Below are 23408 nucleotides of genomic sequence, written 5' to 3'. Positions count from 1 at the left end.
TAAATGATCACTGTTTGTTGCACAGTCAACAGGCGCCCAAGACGTAACATAGCCTTCTGGGGTGGAAAAAGTTAAATCTAAGGCAGAGCTGCATTGACTCCAAACAAACGCAGGCAATCTGGAATTGTTGCAGATCAAGTTGTTGTCAAAAACCAAATCAAATAGCCTAGAACCAAAGCTGTTCATTATAAACCCCCACATCACGTGGTGCGAATTGATGTCTCCAAGTAATAAAACCTGAGAACGGCTACGAGACATCAGTGAGTCTCAAGGGGCCTAGTGTCATGCACACCTGACGGGAAATATGCATTAGCTACTGTAAAGGGCTGTTGACCTGGGACACTGAGGTCAACCGCAAGGATTTCAGATTCATTGCCCGCATATTGAAAAGAAATGCATGCCCTGTGACAAAACTTTTTAGAGATTAACACTAACAACCCTCCCTCTCATGATGACCGATCAAGCCAGAACGGACGGTAATTTTTTAGATGATGATTGCAATATGTAGTTAGTCAGGTTTCCTGTAATGCAATTAAATCTGGTAGAAGCTGATTGCATAGGCAATTTAAATCTGTTGAAGCTGAGAATATAGAACGGCAATTCCACTGGAGTACACTTAAGAACTCTATCTTGGCAGGAGTGCCGCAGCCGTGACTTCCTTTTCTAGAATCCTGCTCTTAAGGATTTTGACTAGCGTTACTTTTCTTTGTCTTCGACTGGGGGCAAGATGGACCTGCAATATTCAAAGGAGACCCACTTCGTTTCTGGGTATGGTGGTCTGACTCCATATCCACTCAGTCCATAGAGGATGCGTCCATAACGCTGTTCAGAAGAGAGACCTGAGAAGGCTTTTGTTGCTCATATTGTTTTTGGCCCTGTGGAGTGCAATTGATTACCACAGAAGGAGGAGCAGCTTCCGAAGCCAAAGAAGGCGAGAGCAGAGCGGTGGGCACCTGCAGCAGATTGGTCATCTGGGTAGCTATGACCTGCGAAATGCACGTGGACATGGTTTCCATAACGCGATCCATTGCATTTGCCACAGCTTTCTCAACTGCCGCTGTGATAGCCTGGGACCAACTGGCATCCATTATGGGTGGGCATTTGGCGGCCTCACTGGAGTAGCCTTGTGTTGGTGGTATCGCCCGAGGACTGCCAAACCATTGCTAAACTTCCGGTCTGGCCATTCTAAGCTCATAAAGGAGGGCATTGCCGTATCTTGCCTGCAATCAGCTCTCAGGAAATCTTGCCATAAAAGGACGCGAGAGAGCATTTTGGCGCAAACAGGCAGGTTACGTGTAAACGGGTACCCAGATCAACTCATTTTCAGGGCAGTGGAGAAACTTTTTAGGCAGCTCAAGAATGGGGCTCAGCCGAAAGAAGCCAAAAAGAAGAAAAAGCCGGCTGTGGTCCCATATGCACACTGCTTGTCACATGGGCTGAAAAAAGTTGCGGGCAGATACGACGTTGATGTCGTCTTTTCTGCACCTAGAAAACATAACGCAATGTGCAAACAGGTCAATCAGAGGCACTATGGCAAGAGCAAGAGGGATGCTTGTCAGGTGCTTCATGTGTCGCCATCTATACCTTGCGAAGTAGGGGTGGTATACCATTTCCCCTTCTCCTGCGGTGCCATGTACATTGGCCAGACTGGCAGGTACGTTAACAAACGCTTGATGGAGCATGAAAACACCAGGAAAAATGACCCCCTGTCTCACACAGGCTCCCACAGCAGGCAATGCCAATGCAGGCATGAAAAGGGTCATGCAGAAAGAACTAAAGGGGACCCCCTTGTCCAGGCGTCTTTCCAGTGCAAAAAGTGCCAATGTGTTCCCGATTACAAGAACACGTGTATCCTGTTCCGACATAGCAATAAATTAACACGCGAGGTAATGGAGGCTTTTTATATTCACCACAACGGCACAAAATGTATCAGCAGCCCTTCCATAACGTTATCCGAGAGGGAATTGAGCTATCTGACCTCCCACATGCCTTCCAGATAACTTTTGTTGATTGATAAGTAGTTCACTGTTTGTATTTATACGCTTTTCGTTCTTCAATGAAAAACCAGTTGATAGTCAGTGCCTGTTTGTGCTAGTCCTTCGTCTTGTGTCCCGTTCGTGTTGCGCTGAGAGCGAAAATGAACACTTACCAACTCGCCAAAATTTCTGCCTTGCTGAACAGCAAAAGCTTCTCTCCGCGTGCATCTGCATTTGTCTATAAGTTCGAGCATCTGAACTTCTTGTGCTTGTGCAGGACAGTCACGCGAATCAGCAGGGTGAGCACCACTACACAAACGACATTTCTCTTCCTGTTCGGGACATTCCTCTCTGCCATGACCTTCCCCACAAGCACAGCAACGTAAGGCTGATTTGCAGGATTTGCCGCTGTGGCCAAATCGCCAGCAGTTCTGACACTGAAGAGGCCGAGAGTTAAAAGCATTTACTCGAAATACCAATGGCCATACCTTTATCTCTGATGGGCAAAATATTCCTGCAAATGTGGCAGTGACGGACTCTGTAGGAATTTTTACTCTGTCGACCATTCTGCTGCATCGATGTACAGCAATTACTCCCGCAGACGAGAGGTTCTCAAGTGTTTCCATAGGGCTCTATCGAGAGTCGACCCCTCAGACTAAGCCCTTGGAACACGCTAGATGAGGCGAAATGAATGCGCTCACCGGGTGGTTGGCAAAGGACGTACACTTCAGCAGGTCTTCTATACAGTCCTTATCCGGTGACCTGCACAAAATACCACCCCTGCCAAACTGCCGGACATCAGTAATGCGCATGAAGTATTTCAATGTGGATTGAAGAGCTGCCTGTACTGCCTCCGGGTTTTTCAGACGGATAGCACCTCCATCGGAAGGCATTAAAGCGACTGGAATATGCTGGAAACTTCACTGTGGAAAAAGACATCAAGTGGGAGCTGGTCTTGAGGAAGAGATGCCTACCAAGGGGAAAACCCCTGGCCGGGAGAGGTAGACATTAAAGGGTCACTGAGGAGAAATTGAAGTTGGCTTGTATCGCTAGAATACCAGCTCCTGATCACAAAAACGCCACTCTTACTGAAAACAAAGCTCTTGTAAGGTAGAAGATAGCAAGAACCAAAATACAGGTATTGCCTCCACAGGCCAATCTCGCAAGTACAAGCGTGATGACAATGGACAAGCGACGCCACCTTGGAGGAATTTTCCTTACTCCATGGATGTCACGAATCTTTGAGGCTGACAAAGGAAGGTTGCGCGGTTCAGTATCGAAATAAGTTTTGTATTGAAACCGATAGTGCACTTTTATCACACAAGGAAGACAGACAAAAGACGACCTGAATGTTGGACGCAAAGAAAACCGATGCTTGGTGGCGCCACAGGCGGCCAGAAGAGTTTCGGTTTGTTGTGGCGCTTCGCGTCTATGAGCTTTGCGTGCCCCGTGGTTTTGTTTTTGACGCGCCTCGATTTACAAGCCCCGAACAGCAGAGGAACTCCAAGTGCCACTTCAAGTGCTAGTTAACCTTTGAAGTAGTCTGTTAAGGCTGGTCAGATAATCGCCACGGTCGATGAAAAACTAAGATGGCATGATGGTCGGTGACCGTACAAGACAGTTGGCAGTATAAAGAGCACTTGTATCTTCGTGCGCTCGCGCGGCGAAACGTACCCGGCTGTGCCAGCCAACTTCGAACTACTTAACGGAAATCGTTTATTAGAGATGGGAGACAAGATACAAGGCAGTTAAGAAAAAGAGATCTGGAACCTGCAGAGTCCGTGACTCCGCTCTCCTCTAACTCGTTTGTTTGCGGCTCCATTCAATAGCTTCGGCAGTTGGGCGGGGCTGTTCTCTTCGAGCTCTCGGCTAATTTAATCCTTTCACAGTACACATCTGAAGGTGCATGCAAGTTGGCGAGAGAGCCCGATCCAGTGGACCCATTGGATCTAGCGGACGCCGTTGAAGCGTCGTGCATCGGCTTTAGTTTCAAGCCGCCAACTTTAAACGCGACCGCCCTTGAGCACCCATCCGTTTTTTGTGGCAAAAAAATAAATGACCTGGCCCTTGCAACCGTGAGAAACCTCCTCGACGGCGCAACAGCGCCGTTCAAGTAATTACTGTCTGTTGGCCCCAAAGCCCCGGTCAGCCTCCGATGGGCGCGACGCGCCGACCTTGTCCTCGCCCCTCGCGACTCCCCGCACTGGGGTTAATAATAATAATTGGTTTCTGGGGGGGAAAGGAAATGGCGCAGTATCTGTCTCATATATCGTTGGACACCTGAACCGCGCCGTAAGGGAAGGGATAAAGGAGGGAGTGAAAGAAGAAAGGAAGAGAGAGGTGCCGTAGTGGAGGGCTCCGGAATAATTTCGACCACCTGGGGATCTTTAACGTGCACTGACATAGATATTTAATTGGCAACGGCTGCTCACTGAGGAAAGGAAAAACGACCCGCCGGCGCCTAACCTAACCGTGCTCTCTCAAAAGCATCGCACGCTCTGTAGGGCTTAGGTCGCTGAAATGCAGGCCGGAGTTTTTGCGAGAACTTCGTCGTCGGGTTCGGGAACGGGATCCATCGTAACGCTGGCAAGACGCCGGTACAAACGTAAACGAAGCGACGGTAGCGACTCCCGATAGATGCCTTCAACGTGCGGCGGCGGTAGCTTTCATGTCGGCTGCCCTTAGACTGCACTGCTAGCCACCAGAAATCGCAGGGTCTGCGTACGTGGCCCCACGTTTCACGTCACTCCGTCCTGTGACGTCATAAGAGTGAGCCGAGTTTGAATCGGAAGGCGGGAAAAACTTTTTCAACTTCGAATCCAAATTTCTTTAAAATAAATGCATCTTTCGTTCCCGGACAAGCGGCAACAAAACCATGAAATATCGAACTATCAGTTTTTGCTAACAAAAAATTGAGAGTTCTCACTGCCCCTTTAAGCCTTCGTCCCGCGCTCAATCACCCCAGAACAGGAGCAAGCAGGCACAGACTAGAAGAAGGAGAAATTAAGCAAGGTAGGCAACACCGCCAGGTACTTAGCCGCTACCCCTCAGCGAGCCAGGTCGCGCACCGAACTTCGTCGTCGCCATCAGCGCCGCCGGCGATACCAGCGCCTCTACAGGTGCACCGCCGCCGGACGACGATGAGGACGCCACAGCAGCAATGCTCGGACCCCGACTTAAACGCCTCATCGAGTACTTAGAAGGCAAGGTTTCTTCACCCCGCGCTTCATTCAAGCAAGGACTGTCTTCCTCGTGAAGAACTTCGCAGCGAGCAAAACAGCCTACCTCCTTGTTGTACCTGCTTGTCTCCGCGAAGAAGTTCTACACGCTTCACACGACGAGCCGACAGCTGGACATCTCAGGTTTTCTTGCACCCTCCGCCGCATTCAAGACAAGTATTACTGGCCCCGACAGTCTGCCGATGTTGCACACTATGTGAAAACCTGCCAGGATTTTCAGCGACGAAAGGCCCCTCCCACCCGACCAGCAGGATTTCTTAACCCAATTGAACCCCCTCAAGGCCCTTTCAGCAGATCGGCATGGACTTGCTTGGCCCTTTCCCAAAGTCATCGTCTGGAAGTGGATCACCATAGCGACTTACTACCTGACCCGCTACGCCGAGGCAAAAGCCCTACCGAACGGAACAGCAGCAGAAGGCGCCAAATATTTCGTGGAGTGCATTCTTCTGCGACACGGCGCCCCTGATGTGCTCATCACGGACAGAGGAACAGCATTCACGGCGGAACTAACGCAAGCCATCCTGCGTTATAGCCACACCAGCCACCGGAGGACAACTGCATACCATCCACAGACCACCGGACTGACCGAGCGCCTGAACAAAACTATCGCTGTTATATGCCGAACACAAGACCTGGGACGCCATCCTGCCTTACGTGGTCTTCGCCTACAACACCGCAGTGCAGGAGACCACCCAGATGACGCCTTTTAGGCTCGTCCATGGCAGGGAGGCCACGACCATGCTAGACGCCATGCTGCCCAATGTTACAGAAGAAGAGAATGTCGACGTTGCCGCCTACCTTCAACGCGCAGAAGAAGCCCGAAGACTTTTCCGATTACGGATCAAAGACCAGCAGCGGGCCGACGCCAGACGCTACAACCTACGAAGACGCAACGCGGAATACAAGTCAGGAGACCAACTCTGGGTTTAGACGCCCATTCGCCGCCGTGGATTGAGTGAAAAGCTTTTGCGCTGCTATTTCGGCCCGTACAAGGTTCTTAGGCTAGGTGAACTGGACCATGAAGTCATCCCTGACCACGTGTCCCTGACACAATGACTGCATCCCAGCGGCGCCGCGTACGACCAGAAGTTGTCCATGTCGTCTGTCTAAAGCCCTATTATGCGCGCTAAACGACGCTGTTTCCCCAATGTGTTTATTTTGGCACGATCCGTTTGATTTGTTGCTAGTCGCCTTATTTGTTTTAATGCATCGGGTTGATGCTTCTCTGAGAGGGGAGTAATGCCGCGAATATTTGCAGTGTGTTTGTTCATTCTTCGAATCTGCCGCCACGCCGCTTTATCGCTTTGTTTGCGACGCAAGGCGCGACTAGATTTATCTCGATTGATCGCAGGCAGGTAGAGCTGATTCTACGTTGTTCTAGAATGTTCTAACTTTGCACGCTTTATCTCGAAAGTTCGCTATCAGCTTTAAATTGAGCACGGCCGACAGTGGCGGGCGTTCTGTTCGATGACCGCCGAGCACGCTTGTCGCTTCGCCGCCGCCGAGTGATTCAGTCCGTTGTGGGCGCAAGTCAGCCCCATAAACAGTTTTCTTTTCAAAAGAATTTTTGTCCGTCTTCATCGCTCCTTCGACTGCCGTCACCACTACGTGACAATAATGTACCAGAGTAGATTTTTACTGTTATCATTTCTTGTTTTGATTATCACTCTGAATCTACTATGGAGAACTAAAATCAGCCCACTTGTTGATACTATATATGCACTAGGCGATGTTCGATGAAAAAACAAATGAAAATCAAGGAAGGTTACGTGCAATTCTGTGCTAGCTAGTTGCTGCTTCTCGCTCATTTTATTTCATGTTAGAATTTTTCAAGTATGAGTCTTCGGCATGAACAGAATTCGTGAATTTTGCACTACGCTCTTGATGACCTCTTGTCTTATTGCGCATGTTAACTAAGTTTGTGACTTAAATGGTTTAGGATATATTGTAATCAAGACCTGGCGATTTTTCTGTCTTGTTGCAGGTGTGGGCACACGAAACTATTACCGCAAACTGGGCTATGAACTGGATGGTCCATACATGTCTAAGGTGCTTGTTGCCGATCCTGCTTGAGTGCTTCTGCAGATAATAAAGCGTTATTTGATTACTTGTCTCTTGAGGGCTGCTTCAAGTGGTGCCTTTGATGCCGGTGCGCACTGTAGCACGGCTGAATCTGCAGTCGTCACCGAGCCCCCGTAATCACGGGATCTGTTACGTCACGTTTGCGTCTGTATATATGACTTAATCGACCGCAATAAACTCGTTGTTCGCCCAACCGCCGGCCTGGCTACATGGTGGCAGCGGAACCCAGCCGACATGTCGATGGCGTCCACGGTATACCACCGCCCCCAAAGCCTATGGATGCATCGCACGACCCTTGGTCTGCCTGGAAAACTTGGAAAAGTGAGTTTCTGCTATTTTCGACAGCTATACGCAATTGAACAAGCAGCCAAAAGACGTTCAAGCAGCCACGTTGCTAGTTACCATAGGCGAAGAGGCTCGGAAGTCGTACAGTACCTTCAAGTTCGAGGAAGCGGAGGACAGAAATGACGTTGAAGTTTTGGTAAAGAAATTTGAGGAGCATTACAAGCCTGCAGCGAACTTAACATTCCAAGAATTTCGTTTCGGTTCAAGGAACCAAAAAGAAGGCGACACGTTTAACGAGTGGCTAACAGAACTTCGTGTGTTAGTGAAGAACTGTGAATTTGGGGACCTTGAAGACCGCATGTTGCGTAGCCGAATCAATTTGGGCACTCAGGATAAGAGCCTACAGCAAAGACTGATCGCGGAAAACCCGACGTACCAAAGACGGTCGACATTTGCCGCGAGTAAGAACAAGGCAAAGAGCACTTTCGTGAGATAAGTGAGGCTACGGGCGCCAGCGAAGGCACCGTTGTGAACGCGGTAGCAACAAGAAAATACGTTTGCTGCGAATGTGGGGGTCAAATGCACCGCAGTGACACGTGCCTAGCGAAAGGAAAAACATGCCGGAAGGCTGAACGATCCCGGCAGCGGCGGTCGAATTTCGGTGGAGGCGAAATTCTAGAGGCCTGTGCGATGTCGGTGCACGTTAAAGAACCCCAGGTGGTCGAAATTTCCGGAGACCACTACGGCGTCCCTCATAGCCTGAGTCGCTTTGGGACGTTAAACCCACATAAACCAAACCATTCCGCTCGAGCGTGCAAGTCGCCCAAGTTTCCAGGCAGCGCCAACCAACAAATACGAGAGTTACGGGGATTTTTTCTGCAAGCGTTGACTATCGGTGCGATAACCACCAATCACTGGAGCGCAACGGTCTACATTGAGGGCCATCCCATCATGTGCAAGCTAGGTACTGGCGCCAATTGATGTGTCATTTCAATAAGAGACGTTGCAAAGCTCCCAGAAAAGCCTCAACAAGCCTGCAATGTCAAGCTCACAGCATTTTTTGGACACAGAACGGCCGCGCATGCGAAAGTTCAATTGATGCTTTCAGCAAATGACAGAACCAAGGAACAAACGTTTTTTATTGTCGAACAAGACGTCCCTGCCACTTTCAGTGGTGCAGAAGCTGAAAGTCTCGGCTTCATATACCGTATGCAAAACATACAGCAGGAACTGTACCCGCCAGCGCAACCTTTTGCAGACGTCTTCGAGGGACTCGGGCAGCTAAAAGACTTCGAGTACTACGTGAAACTCAAGCCAGACTCGGTGGGCGCTGTCGTTCCAGCAAGGCGAGTTCCTGTGGCTCTTCAGGACAAGGTAGCGGCTGAGCTACAGCGTATGGAAGCACAAGGCGTCATATCAAAGGCAACCGAGCCTACGGAGTGGTCTAGCCATATAATTAGTTAAGAAAGACAAGGTTAGAATTTGCCTGGACCTTACGGCGCTTAATAAAGTGCTGCTGCGCGAACATTACCCAATGCCAACCCTAGAAGACGCAGCCTCGCAGCTGTCCGGTGCTAAGTACTCAACGCTCTACGCGGCGTCAGGATTTTGGCAAATTAAACTGAATCAAGCTCTAAACTATGTACCATGATCACGCCGTATGGACGCTATCGGTTTCTCCGAATGCATTTCGGCATTGCGTCAGCTCCAGAAATCTTCCAAGCAGCTATGCATCGCTTGCTGGAAGGCTTACCGTGCGTAGCAGTCGTAATGGATGACATACTACTCTGGGCCCCACGAAGGAGGAGCATGACCACCACCTGTCGCTTTTGTTGGCACGCTGTCTCGAAAACAACCCCAAGAAATGCGCCTTTTTGCAGCCCGAAATCCGCTACCTAGGGCACATCCTTAGCACAGGCCTCCGTCTGGACCAGGTCGAGTGAAGGACATCCTGGAAATGAAAGAGCGAAAGAACAGTAAGGAACTCCAAGTCTTTCTAGGCATGATGAATTAAGTGCAACGTTTAATTCCTAACATGTCCGTCGTGACTGCCCCACAGAGAACTTTGCTGCGCAAAGACTGCATGGGTTTCGACCGAGGCTCAGGAACGAAGTTATGAAATGTTGCGCCAGAGCTTAGTGAACGCACCAATCCTTTCCTTTTTCGATGCAACTAATCCGGTCACCCTTTCGGTCGACGCGAGCCAAATGGGAGTTGGTGCAGTGCTTATCCAAGACGGCCGCCCCGTTGCTTTCTCGTCACGCTCACTAACACAGGCGCAGCAACGCTACGCACACATTGAGAAAGAAACTAGCAATTGTGCATGGCTGCATCAAGTTTCACAATTACATCTTCGGCCAGGAAAGTGTAACTGTTGAATCTGATCACCGCTCCTTGGTACCGATATTCAGCAAGCCACTATATCAGCGTTCACTTCGCCTACAGCGCACGCGTTTGACTTTGCAGCGATATCCTATTAAGCTGACCTACAAGCCAGGGAAAGAGCTGTTTCTGGCTGATGCCTTATCTAGGTTTCCTAGCAAGCAACTCATGCAAGAAGAAACAGCAATTTCAAGTAAATGTGCTTGAATACATTTCAGCTTCGCAACAGCGCCTGAAGGAACTTCTTGCGGCCACCAATGAAGATCCTGCTCTCGTCAAGCTTCGAGGTTACGCCGAAACAAGCTGGCCAGAAAAAGGCGATGTACCGGAAAATGTGCGTCCGTACTGGTCCTACAAAGAAGAGCTGCACACGCAAGGCGGTCTTCTTTTTCGAAGCAACAAGGTAATCGTACCATCTCCAAAAAAGCGGGAAATTTTGCTGCTGCTTCACGCTGCGCACCCGGGAGCGGAAAAGAGTAAGGCACGGGCAAGAGACGTCATGTACTGGCCAAATATGTCACAGGAGATAGAGCAGTTTTGCAAAATTTGCGCTGTCTGCCAAAAATACAAGCCGCGAAACGCGAAAATGCCTCTTTACTGCCACGACATCCCAAAGCTGCCCTGGGAATTCGTTGGCATGGACCTGTTCTTCCATGAGGGTCGTGAATTTGCCGTAATTGTGGACTTTTATTCCTTCTTTTTTGAGATCCTCGAACTCCGTCAGAGCAGTGCTAGCGCTCTGACGTTGAGCTGTTCTCCACACATGGCTTACCACTTAAGCTCTGCGTGATAACGGCCCACCGTTCAGCAGCCGGCTTTTCAAAGATTTCCTGCAGCAGCTAGGCGCTGCCCATGTTATGTCAAGTCCGTATCATCCCCGCTCTAATGGTATGACGGAAAGAGCAGTACAAGAGGCCAAAAAGCTTCTAAAGAAATGTTCACGTAACCGAGTTGACTTTCATATGGCGTTGCTCGAATGGCGCAACACCCCCTGAGATGATATTCTAAAGTCACCTGTGCAAAGACTCATGGGACGGCAAACCAGGACCTTGCTGCCCGTGCCCACCAGCCCCCTAGTACCAGAGGCAGTATCAAGCAAAGCCGTTCACAGCAGGCTCCAGGAGATCCGTCAACGCCAGGTCTACTATAACCGCGGAACGAGTCACCTACCACCACTGTCTCCAGGGCAGCTAGTCACTACATACGACACCCTCCAGCGAACCTGGTTGCCTGCTCTTCTTTTGAGGCCAGCCAACACGCCCTGTTCAGCGATCCTGAGAACGGAAGATGGTCGAGAAATCGGACGCACAAGAGAACATCTGCGGGACTTAACGACCCATCGCGAACACAGTCCAGCAAAGGCTCCCACAGAAGACCACCCCTCTCAAGAGCTGCGCAGAAGCACGAGGACTCGCCACAAGCCCTGTCGATACTTGCAACCTGAAAGGCATAATTAATTTGTGTCCTAGTAAAGGGGAGATGTAGCACGGCTGAATCGGCAGTCGTCACCGAGCCCCCGCAATCACGGGATCTGTTACGTCACGTTTGCTTCTGTGTATATGTGAATTGGTCGACAGCAATAAACTCGTTCGCCCAACTGCCGGCCTGGCTACACGCACTGAAGTCAACCTGAAGTCGACAGACGTTCCAATGACAGAAAAATTAGCTGCGGTTCGACTACTGCTGAACCTAGTTAGAGAGCGAAAGCTGTGATGTATCGGGTAAGTAGACGCAGCTTTTCCTCTGACGTTGAGTGCGTTCCGCACACTGGATAGGCAACGCGGCCACCCTGCGGGGTGGCGGTTAAATTAATGGTTGATCGCGAGACGCGTTGGCCACCCAATGAAGGCTGTGGCTGCAGTGGCGCGTGTCTGCTACACATTGTCAGCGCTAATGCATGCAGCGCACATCTTTCTTCCCCCACCGCCACGTACCTCAGAGCGCGATTGAGGCGTCCACTGCACCAGGGTTATGCGCCTTCCTTTTCTCAAAATCGTCGGAGTCGAGCGTTGTCAACGCCAATGAACAATAATAATTGGTTTTTTGGGGAAAGGAAATGGCGCAGTATCTGTCTCATATATCGTTGGACACCTGAACCGCGCCGTTAGGGAAGGGATAAGGGAGGGAGTGAAAGAAGAAAGGAAGGAGGTGCAGTAGTGGAGGGCTCCAGAATAATTTCGATCGCCTGGGGATCTTTAACGTGCACTGATATCGCACAGCACACGGGCGCCTTAGCGTTTTTCCTCCGTAAAGGCGCGCTCACATTAGCGGGAAAACGCGCAACGCAGGGCGTTTTCCGCGTGCCGCTTCCCGCCCAAGCCGGTTTTTCTCCCGCGGACAGCCTGCTGTGCCGTCCCGCGGAGCGATGGGTTCGGTACCTATTTTTCCCGTGCCGCTGACGAGAACAGCCAATGGGCGCCGACCGTGAACCGTGACGTCGGTCCCAGTTCAGTGACCCCGTCGGCGGAGGCGGATGCTGCGCGCGTCCGGCCGGCCGGCCACTCGGCGGCTGCTTTGCCGACGACGACGACGCGAGAAAAGGGTGCGCTTTCCAGTCTTCTCTAGTGTCCCGTGACTATCCCCTTCTCTTTCTGCTCGTTCGGGTCCTCCCTCAGCGCCTCCTCTCTCCACATTCCAAGACAACCGCAGCGAGAAAACGCGCGCAGTGTGAGCGTCATTCTGAGGAGCTGCGAGGCAGCGTCGACGTTGACGCTGTGCCGGTGCGGGAAGCTTCCCGCTAGTGTGAGCGCGCCTTAACGCAGCCGCCGCGGTCGGGTTCGAACCCGGGAACTCCGGATCAGTAGTCGAGCGCCCTAACCACTGAGCCACCGCGGCGGGTAAAACGCCAATGAACACAAAGGATGCCGGCGGTCTTCAGTGCCGCGTTTCTGCACGACGTTGTGAATGCCAACGCATGCAGCGCACATCTGTCACTGTATACCACCACGTTGCTTAAGGAGCTGCCCACGTGCCGTTCCAGGGGGCCAGTTATGTGCCTTTCCTTTGCTTTCGAAGAAAATTGATATTTCTAAAATCGGTTTTTGAGGAAAGTAAATGGCGCAGTAACTGTCTCACATGTATCACATGGGCTCCCGAACCGCGCCGTATGGGGTTTGACCTCTGGCTCACTTGAAGGTCAAAACCGCAAGTAGCGCGAAATCGTTACGAGGTAGCGTAGAGAAGTTTTCGTTTCAAAACGAAATGCCCTCCCCAACCCAAGACAGCGCAGTTTTCCAGCGCCCGCTTGCGTGTCGGCGTAACCGTCAGAGCAAAGCGGAACCGACAACGAAAAGTATTTCCACCGGGCATGTCCCAGAAGTGCAAAAAGTTGCGTCTTTCGCTCTTTTTTTTTTTGTAGCGGGAGCTACACTGGGCTACCAGTCGAGCATTTCGCGGTACATGGGAGAGGAAAGTTGTGCGCATGCGCCGATACCATGGTAACCAGAGAGACCCCACAGCTGCGCCGCGTTCTTCGTCGCCACCTCGCCGCTCTATCACCCGAACCCCGCGTCGCATGCGCAGGATTGCGTATAAAAGGCGGAGATGCAGTGGGCGTCTGTATCACAACGTTTGACATGCATGCAGAGGAGAGTGCAGCCGCTGCTCAACGGCGGCATAGACAAGAACGCTGGAGTCTGTGTGTACGTGAAACAAGGTATCACCGCTGTCAGACATCTCCCTTCGATCGCGGTGAATAATGGTGAAGCCTGCTGTGTTCGGCTTATCATCCAAGGAGGCTACATGGCACTGGGAACATCTGTCAAGCAGACGATTGATGTGGTGCCACGTGTGTACCAGCCTACTGCACGGTGTCACAGTTGTCTGTGGTTTTGGGTGCTTTCAACTGGAAACAGGACTATCTTAGTCAGTGTATGAAAGAAAAGTTTGACTTTAATTCGGACCCTCACGTCCAGACTACACAATGGGGAACTACTATAGAGTTTGTATACTAAAGAGGCTCTGCCAAATCGAAATACTGTATCGACAAAATTGATACCGCTGCATGCTACTTCACAGATAATCGGGCAGTCTTTGTCTCTGTCAAGCAAAAGGAATAAAAGATGTGTATACCCAATGACCCTCATTGCTAAACATACAGTGATCGCAACAAGCTCAACAAGGGAAACGTACCTCTCGCTACGTATATCCTGGCATAGCGGAGCTAAGCCATTGTCATTTTTTTTTGCGTGTTATCGTGTAATGTCTGCTGTTATATCAAAGGAATAAGCAAGCTCAGCGAAAAAAATGTGAGCATTGCCTGCGGAACCCCGCAATTTCAAAGAAACCGAAGAAAGCGATGCAGGTCTCACCCTGCAGCGGCAAAGGGGTACGTGCATGAAACTACATTCTGAGCTGCTTCTTCCGAGCGAAAAGAACCAGTAGCGGGTTGTCTACGAGGCTAAGGTCGGCTTAACACCGAATTTTCGCATTGCAAAGAAAAGGCGAACGATGTCGCGGAAATCCTGGCACTCGATCGAAGTGCCGCTCATTATGCAGCTGCTGCAGCTTCAGTTGCAGGCGGCCGATGTCTCCTCTCATCGATGGCGGGTGATGTTCATCGCTTTAGGGTTTCATTCACCTTCTAGACGTGCTTTTAACCTAATTCCATAGCACAGCCACGTTTCAGCTGCACAGAGCGGGAAGAACTACTGACGAGAAACGAATGGCAGAAGCGCATGTAACAAGCGCTGTTTGAAGTCAGCTTCACCAAGCATCACGAATAAAAGCCCATTCAGGCATTATTTGATGCAGTACTAAACAGTACATGATACACTCCGTCGACAAAGCAGTACCATACCTTTCGGAGGCGCTAATGCGAACCAGCAGAACACAGTCTTCACCTCACCAATATCCTCGCTCCGGTTCGGTCTAAACGTAATTCGGTAAATTATGGTCACTGCAAAGTCGGCTGCCTGGTGAAGGTTTCCACCTAATACTTCTGAAATTTATCCCCCAATGATGGTATAACTTGGGCTCGGCTCTAGCGCGGGAGCGTGCATCACAATAAAGAGCAGAGTCGGCGATGCCAGCGCAATGCGACGACACAGGGCTGAGCACTTTAGTTTCACAGTTGTGACGCAACAGTTCGTCGTACAGCATACCTGGTGGTGTCATGAGATTTCCTAGCATACAGCTGCTAGCCAAGTTGGAGGCCAGCTCGCGACAGGGATTCCAACCTACGGCATATATAAACTCACAACGAGACATTTACGGCACGTAGTGCATCTCCTTGGGCAGAAGGGGATTCCGTCACCTCGTGCCAGCCGTCCCCAGGGGTGGGACAAAATATAGTAATTAGAGAAGCCTGGTAGACCCTGCTACCCCACCATCCAGCGACGCACCATGCATCTGGCGGAAGAGGCCGCAACAAGCCAAGGCTCTAATCCGGAGGCGCACGACTCCCCGTCTTCCCAGGCCTGCGTGCCGGGGGCGGGGAGGGAGGAGCACTTTTTCTGATGGCAATAAAGGTTGTTTCAATCGATCAATAAATAAATAAATAAATAAATAAATACATTTGTGGTGTCAGCCTGGACGGCCGCAAGAAGTGAGCCAAGACTCAGCATAGCATGGTGAATGACGTTTTATTCTTGGTGGGATGGGTTTTTATATAAACCAATCTCGTGATAATCCAAGTCACTAACAAAGTACAGATGCAAATAAACAAGGCCAAATCCAATCCAATTACAACCAAACTAAGACTGAAACTCGGGACACAACATACTCCCTAGGCCTCCCTTCGGGGAAAAGCAAACATTGGTGAAAAATTGAAATTCAGTGGAAAATTTTGAATACAAAGTTATACAGATATGAATACGACATGAACAAAATATATGAACACAGAAATGAGCATACTCCTAAGTAAGCTTTTAATCGGAAAACAACATTTCGTACTTCATACCAAAAGAACTATGAATGAGCACTTCACTCCATCAAAAACAATGAATATTTGACACTTCATCAAAAACAATGCACTTCATCAAACCAATGAATATCTGAAGCATCCCAAAAGAATAATGAACACTTCATAGAGAACAATGATTATATCCCTCCGAAATATATCTTCTCCCTTTTGTTTCTTTAGAAATAATGAGGGGTATTAAATGCATGGTAAGCTGAAATGCTCAAGAATGCTCAACAAATGCTGCTAGGGCAGCGTCACTGAAGGCTACTAGTAATGTCAGACACTGGAGCTCACGTGATATCATTAAGGTTTGGATGAATTGTCTATTCCCTGGGCATCCCAGGGAATCTGCTGATGGGCGTCCCCACGAGCAGCGAATTCTTCATCCAAATAAAATATCTTATAAAATGCTCCTCTTTCTTGCAGTCTTCATGAAATGACCGTAGAATATCGGCTAGTTTTAATTGGCCGGAAGAAACATCCTACATCAACGAAAACTAAAGGTCCACACGACCATAGAGCATCGGCGAGCTTTACTCAACCGGAATGCACATACATGAACATCGGCCAACACTACTAGACCGGAATAAACGTACGAAAGAACGGCAAGTTACCTTCCAAAGAAGTCACAAGACTCGGACTGAAATGATCATACTTTGCTGGTAATAGCATTCCTTATATGTCTCACATGAAACAGTGCCAAGTGTGTATCTGTCTGAACAAAGGAAGGGAAATATGACATGTACAGTAGCCTGAAAAATAGTACTCATTTCTGAACAGTTGAGCATCATGTTAGAATGCGATTTAGAAGAATGTTCTTGTTGAGAAATGTAACCTCATAATATTGTGCTGAATAACACAATGAAAGAAATATCAGAAATAATGAAACATTCATATCAGATCATAATATCAGTATAATATTATGCACAAATAAATATCACAGAAATATATTCACATCCCATCCAATAGCTACTGGGAAGAAGAAACTGCACACGAAAGAAATGACATTGAAATACATGTAAAATACCCGGTTGCATTTCATGATGAAAGAATTATATTACCCAAGAATTGAAAATGCAATGCAATGCCTCCTCTTATAACCAAGGGTAAAGAATGCAATATAAGTTATTGGGACACATAGTCCCAGTCCTTAAACCACTATCGCTTGCGACCGTTCCTTCCGGGTCACTCCGGTGTCAAACTGGACTCCTGAGAAGACGTCCTCAGTCCAGGCTGGTTAGAGCGCTCGGCTACTGATCCGGAGTTCCGGGGTTCGAACCCGACCGCGGCGGCTGCGTTTTTATGGAGGCAAAACGCTAAGGCGTCCGTGTTCTGTGCGATGTCAGTGCACGTTAAAGATCCCCAGGTGGTGAAATTATTCTGGAGCCCTCTACTATGGCACCTCTTTCTTCTTTCACTCCCTCCTTTATCCCTTCCCTTACGGCGCGGTTCAGGTGTCCGCCGATATATGAGACAGATACTTCGCCATTTCCTTTCCCCAGAACCTAATTATTATTATTATTATTATTATTATTATTATTATTATTATTATTATTATTATTATTATTATTATTATTATTATTATTATTTCATTTCATTTCATTTTATTACCTTAAAGACCCCTCGCGGGGTATTACATAAGGGGTGGGATTAGCAGAAAAGGCACAAAACAATGCCACTAGTGATCATGAACAAAAAATGTTGTTTAGATTGCTTGCAAATGATGAAGGACAGGTGATGTCGACGATATGCTGGGGAAGGCCGTTCCAATCTTTAGCTGCACGTGGGAAGAAGGAGGCTGAATGCTAGGAAATTCCTTCGGGTAGCGGGATTCCAGGTGGCGGCGAGCGAAAAAGGCTTCATTTTCCATTGCTCTAAGCTTTTCTTTGCATTCAAGTATCCTGGCTTGGAGGAGCGAACGTTCAGCCTTCGCAATAACGCTCAGCCCGAAGGGTGTGCAGACGGGACGAATCAAACGAAGCGATCGTGGAATAAGTGCTAAAGACTTGCACGTCAGGTTGAATTGAAGATGGCCTTTGAACGATGCGACACGGGTGACCAGGGACACGTACTGACGGATGCTTGTGACGATGGGTTGGCCGTACGCCCGGCGAAGGTTGATGAAGTCGAGAGTTGGACGAAAACTCGTCTGGTCGGGGACGATCATAATAAAACTTAAAAGGAGGACGCCGACCAAAAGTAAAAAACAAAAAACAACAAAATGACGTTTCGGCTCCCGTACGGGAGCCTTGTTCACAATGAGAAGGATTAGAAAGTGCATCAGGATTAAATATGTTTGAAAAGAGGGCGCAGGGAGCGTGCGTATACAGGAGTTAGATTTCCAGTGTTGCGATTGAGGGTGCGATTAGTCGTTTGAATGAATAATGATTCGAGGTGAAGGCGACGGTACAGATTCTTTTCAGTTGCCAGCACGTGTGCCCCACCCCAGTCAATATCGTGGCCAGTTGATACGGAGTGTTCGGCGATAGCATTAGAGTTCACTTTTTGTTTTTAACGTCATTACAATGTTCTTTTAGGCGTCTATTAAAATCACCAGTCTCGCCGATGTAGACGCTGTCACAATCAGAGCAGGGGACGCTGTAAACAACGCCAGGGTACTTTTCTTTGGGGAAAACGTCTTTGACGTTAACCAGCGCATGCCGAAGTTTCCTTGTGGGGACATGGGCAACGTGAACTTGGAATGTGCGCAGAATACGAGCCAAGGCTTCGCTTATTCCAGGTGTGTAGGGTCGGCGTCCTCCTTTTAAGTTTTATTATGATCGTCCCCGACCAGACGAGTTTTCGTCCAACTCTCGACTTCACTCCTGTTTAATATTTCTGCAGGCCCCTCTCGAGTCGGTGACGATCACTCGCGACTCCTGGTCTGCGGCGGCTAACGCGATGGCAACTTCTTCCGCATGTGTTATGTCTTGAGCTCGGAACGTTAGGCCATTCACCACGATTTTTTGGTGGACGACTGCGGCCGTGTACCACCCCCCATGATGAGGGCCTGAGGCGTCCACGTAGAATATGCCATGTTTGTTCCCATAGTGACGGGCCAGTGCCTCCGCCCGCGCAAGGCGCCTGCCACTGTGGTCGTCACGTGTCATGTTGGCCGGAAGAGGGCGGACGTGCAGGGCGTATCTCCAGATTTCAGGAATGCGTACGCGCTCTTCCGTAAGTGCTGGGTGGTGGATGTGTAGTCGGGCTAATAGGCGGCGACCCGACGGCGTTTTTGAAAGCCTTGTGTATTGATTTGTCAAGTGCGCCTCCCGGAGCTCCGCGAATGTGTTAACCATCCCCAGGCCCATGAGACGCTGGTTGGATGTGGTGATCGGGAGATCGAGGGCACGCTTGTACATCTTTCTGAGAATCACTTCGAGGGCGTTCTCATCAAACTTGCGCAGGTGGAGGTAAGGAGTCGAGTAGAGGACTCGACTGGTCACGAATGCATGCGCCAGCCGCAAAGCGTCTCTGCACCGTAACCCCCCGCGTTTGTTGGAAACCCGGCGGACCATCCGGGCCACCTGGTCCCCCACCTTGCGCAGTTTTGCTAGTGTGGTATCAGCTCGTCGATGCTTGTGGATAAGGAGACCAAGTACTCCAATCTCATCGTGTTCGGGTATCGGGCCGCTGGCCAGAGATAGTTCCATTTTGGTGGCGCACTGAAGCGACGGGCGAATGTGCACAAATTCGGATTTGGACAGTGAGCACTGAAGGCCGCAGCGGCGGGCGTAAGCGTCCACGATCTCCGCCGCTTGCTGCAGGTTGGCCTCAATGTCTCCAACCGATCCGTGTTTGGCCCAGATGGTTATGTCGTCGGCGTACAACGCGTGCTGGATGCCTTCGACCTTCGCCAGCTGTGCCGGGAGTTTCATCATGGCCAGATTGAAAAGTAATGGCGAGAGGACCGCACCCTGTGGGGTTCCTCTCGTTCCCAGTTTATATGGGCCGTGTTCTTCGTCTTGTATTCGGATGAAACTTCGTCGATCCGAGAGAAATTGCTTGACGTACTGAAACGTGTTATGCCCACAGTTCGTTTGGGAGAGATGTTGCAGGATGATTTCGTGTGTAACATTGTCGAAAGCCCCCTTCAAGTCAAGGGCGAGTACTGCCTTATCGTTGAAGGGATATTCGACAGGGTCGAGAATTTCTCGGTCGAGTTGAAGCAGAACATCTTGAGCGGACCTCTGCGGGCGGAAACCGAACATGGTGTCTGCGAATGTATGTTCATTTTCCAGAAACCCAGACAGCCTATCCCGCACCATGGTCTCCATCAGCTTTCCCGCGCAAGACGTGAGGAAGATGGGGCGGAGGTTGTCTGTGTTTATGGCTTTGCCGGCTTTCGGAATGAAAGTTACCAGGACGGTCTTCCATTCAATTGGTAGAGGTGCCTCACCAAGCCAGATCGAGTTGATGAAAGCGAGGAGGGTTTCGTAGGCGGGATCGGGAAAATTAGCAAGCATTTTCACAGTTATCTTGTCCCTGCCCGGTGCCGTTCCTCGTTTCATTTTAGCTAGGGCCGCCTTGAGGTCATGCAACTGGAACGGTTGATCCAGATTCGCGTTCTCTGAACCTGCATACGAGAACGCGGGTCCTCCGGGGTCCTGCTTAGTGCAAAGATACTGGTCGCGCAGTTTGCATGCTAATTTTGATGTATTTCCATCGAAGCTATGAACAGCTCGTTGGAGATGTTTTTGTGTCTCGGCGCGGGTTTGAGTCGGGTCAATTAGGGCGCGGAAAAGGCGCCACGTGCTCCGGCTCGACATTTGTCTGGCCGCCGTGTTGCAGCGGTCTACCCAGTTCGAGTCGGCGAGTTGGGCCGCGTACTCTGCCGCTCGCTGGGTGAGCTCGGCGATACGAGTTTTGAGCTTTCTGTTACGTTTTTGGCGGCGCCATCTGCGGACGAGGCTGTGCCGCGCCTCCCAGAGGTGCAGAAGGTGGTTGTCCACCTCCGGAGTGGCCTCCGAGAGCTGAATTTGTGTTTCCACCGAACGAAGGTGTGTAACCAATCCTTGTGCCCACGCGTGGTAGCCTTGTTCGTGGATAGACGCCGAATTGATGTAGTTTTGCCGGAACTTATTCCAGTCTGGAAGCCGAGATTGTGCGTGGGGTCTTGCCAATGGTTTAGTCCTTACGGTGGTATTGATAAGGCAGTGGTCACTACCGAGGGTTTCCTCGGTGTTGATCCATTCTGCGTGTACAATGTTTTTGGTAAAGGTGACATCCGGACATGTATCCCGGGTCACGGAATTACCCAGCCGCGTTGGATATGCAGGGTCAGTGTGAAGAGTCAGGCCCAGCGTGGACGCGAGTTCCGCTAGCTTGCGTCCCCGCTTCTCTTCACGCACGTATCCCCATAGTGTACTGTGGGCGTTGAAATCGCCCACAATCACCAGGGGATCCCTGCCCGCAGCCTTTAGAGCGCGGCTAAAGAGTGCTGCGAACGTTACATTTTTGAGTTTGGGGGAACAGTATATGTTGAGTACGTGGAGTGGTGCATCTTGTTTCTTGAGCGGAAGAAGTGTCACCATCGCATAGGAATATTCTGTGTAAAGTTCCAAGTCAACTAGATTAGCCGTATAATTTTTATTCACGCAGACGCAGGAAGAGGGGTCCTGCTGAAAGGGGATGTAATTTGTGAGGGTGACGCCACTCCCTGGCTCCTGGAGGGCAACCACCGCGGGAAGAGAATCGAAAGTTGAAAGGTAAAGTCGGAGATCCGCCCTCTTTGCGCGAGAACGGAAGCCCCGACAGTTCCACTGGACAATTTGGACGGGGGTGGCCGAATTTGTTCTTGGGGAGCGCCTGATCTTAGGGCTGCTCGCCATGGTCATTTAGATTGAGGAGGGGTTGTACAGACACTGCTCCGGAGCCAACACTCGCAGGAAGGGGGGTATCCTCCATACCAGAGAGTGAGCAGTTGTCGTCGTCGGCTACCTCGGGGGTGCGTCTAGAAGTTTTGTGAGGGCGGCCGGGTAAGGGATCGCCGGGCCTGCGCGAGGAGCGCAAGGAATTCGCAATTTGTTGGGCAATCATCGCGGGGATTGCCTCTTGCAATTTGGAGATGGCATTTACCATCATTGAAATTTGATTTTCTATAGCGGCGAATCGGGCCTCTGTGGCCCCGAGGCGGGCCTCGAATGCGGCCTCCAAACTTGTTACCGCCTTCGGTACCACGAGCTCACTCTCCATTACCTCGCCGCGGGAGGCGAGGGGGGAGAAGAAGACTGGTTGATTTTAGATTCCAATTCGTTAATTTTCTTTAGCAGCATCTCATTTTGGGCCCTGAGTGCTGCTATTTGATCTTGCTCGGCGCTATGCGCCCTTGGAAAGGGAGTGGAAAGGGGGGAGAGAGAAGCAGCCCCACCCGAACCGCTCACCTGGTGGCCATTGTTGACTGCGTTGACCCAGGCCCTGGTATCACCGCGCGTTTCCGTCGACTGTTTCGCGAGTCCGCCGTGTGGTGGCGACACCTTGGATGGTTGTTTTGCAGCACCTCCGGTAGGTGGGTTCTCGGTGTTGGAGATTTCCTGGCCATGCTGATCGCCGGGAGGCCCAAGATAGCGGCTTTTCTTCTTGGACGCCGTTTTTTTCTTTTTCGTCTTGGGTGTGCGGAATTTTGCTGCACAGTCACGAGGGTTGGTGGCATGGGAGCCACCGCACAGAGAACACCGGGGAACACAGTTGTGAGGAGCCCGCACCCCCTCCACTAGCGGAGCTTGGAATCCGCAGAGTCCACAGGTGTTCGATCGCAGGTTTGGACACGCATCAGCGCGATGTCCGACGACCCCACACTGGCCGCACGCCGGGATAGTTTTGTAGTAGTTTCTCACAGAGACGACCATGTTGTCATAATGTACGTAACGGGGCTTCTCCTTACCCGCGAAAGTGATGCGTGCTTTGTTGGATGTCCCGAACTTCCGGATTTCCAGGATGTTTCCGGCGCGCCAGCACACTCGGTCTTTAAGAGTTTCCGTGGTGTCCGAGTTACGGACCACGATCACGCCGTGGCACATGTTGCCGCCGTCTTGTCTTAGGTAACCCCGAAGCGGGATCGACCCATTGTCGGAATTTACTGCGAAGTCCCCGATAAGCTGGTCGGCCGCCTCGATGTCCGGGGTATGCACAATGATGAGGTTTTGCTCTCGTGAGGGCAGAACGGAGATGGCGCGGGCCCGTTTCAATCCGAGGTACGCTGAAATGGCAGTGCCGTAGCCGGTTTATGTGAACGCCTCGTGAAGAGAAACGCTTTCTCTGGGCTTTATAACTATGACGTAGTCTTCAGGTGTCGGTTTGGGCATTGGACGCGGCTTCCACTTCGAAAACGCCGGGGGGTGTCATCAAAGGAGACTACAGTATCAGTGCGGCGGTGGATAACTGGTACTACCGAATTTATTGATACAGAAATTTTTGACAGCAGGGAATTAGTGAACACAACCCGAGGAAGCTTATACCTAGACCGAAGAGTACAAAAGAATAGAGATGGGTTCGTTGTCAATATGGGGTTAGCCAATCCAGGAACACGCTCCTAAGACCTTA

General features: G+C 50.4%; 2 protein-coding genes and 1 pseudogene across 4 annotated transcripts in view; 2 read left to right on the top strand and 1 right to left on the bottom strand.

The window, feature by feature from the left end:
* The window catches only part of Elp3 (elongator complex protein 3), a 74306-nt gene extending 66984 nt beyond the window's left edge, over nt 1-7322 (top strand). For both annotated transcript variants that reach the window (XR_013309025.1, XM_077639308.1), the window contains one exon: nt 7200-7322. Coding sequence is in view for 1 of the 2 variants with exons in the window: in XM_077639308.1 (XP_077495434.1) it covers nt 7200-7288 (89 nt within the window). In the remaining variant the exon portion in view is untranslated. The remainder of the gene's footprint in view (nt 1-7199) is intronic.
* Nucleotides 1-23408, bottom strand: part of LOC144106489 (uncharacterized) — a 492993-nt gene that overhangs the window by 431458 nt on the left and 38127 nt on the right. The window lies entirely within an intron of this gene.
* LOC144107198 (uncharacterized) lies at nt 7507-11408 on the top strand (annotated as a pseudogene).

This window comes from Amblyomma americanum, chromosome 10, assembly GCF_052857255.1.
Source record: "Amblyomma americanum isolate KBUSLIRL-KWMA chromosome 10, ASM5285725v1, whole genome shotgun sequence".
Lineage (NCBI taxonomy): Eukaryota > Metazoa > Arthropoda > Arachnida > Ixodida > Ixodidae > Amblyomma > Amblyomma americanum.
This window is presented reverse-complemented; position numbering and strand designations above follow the sequence as displayed.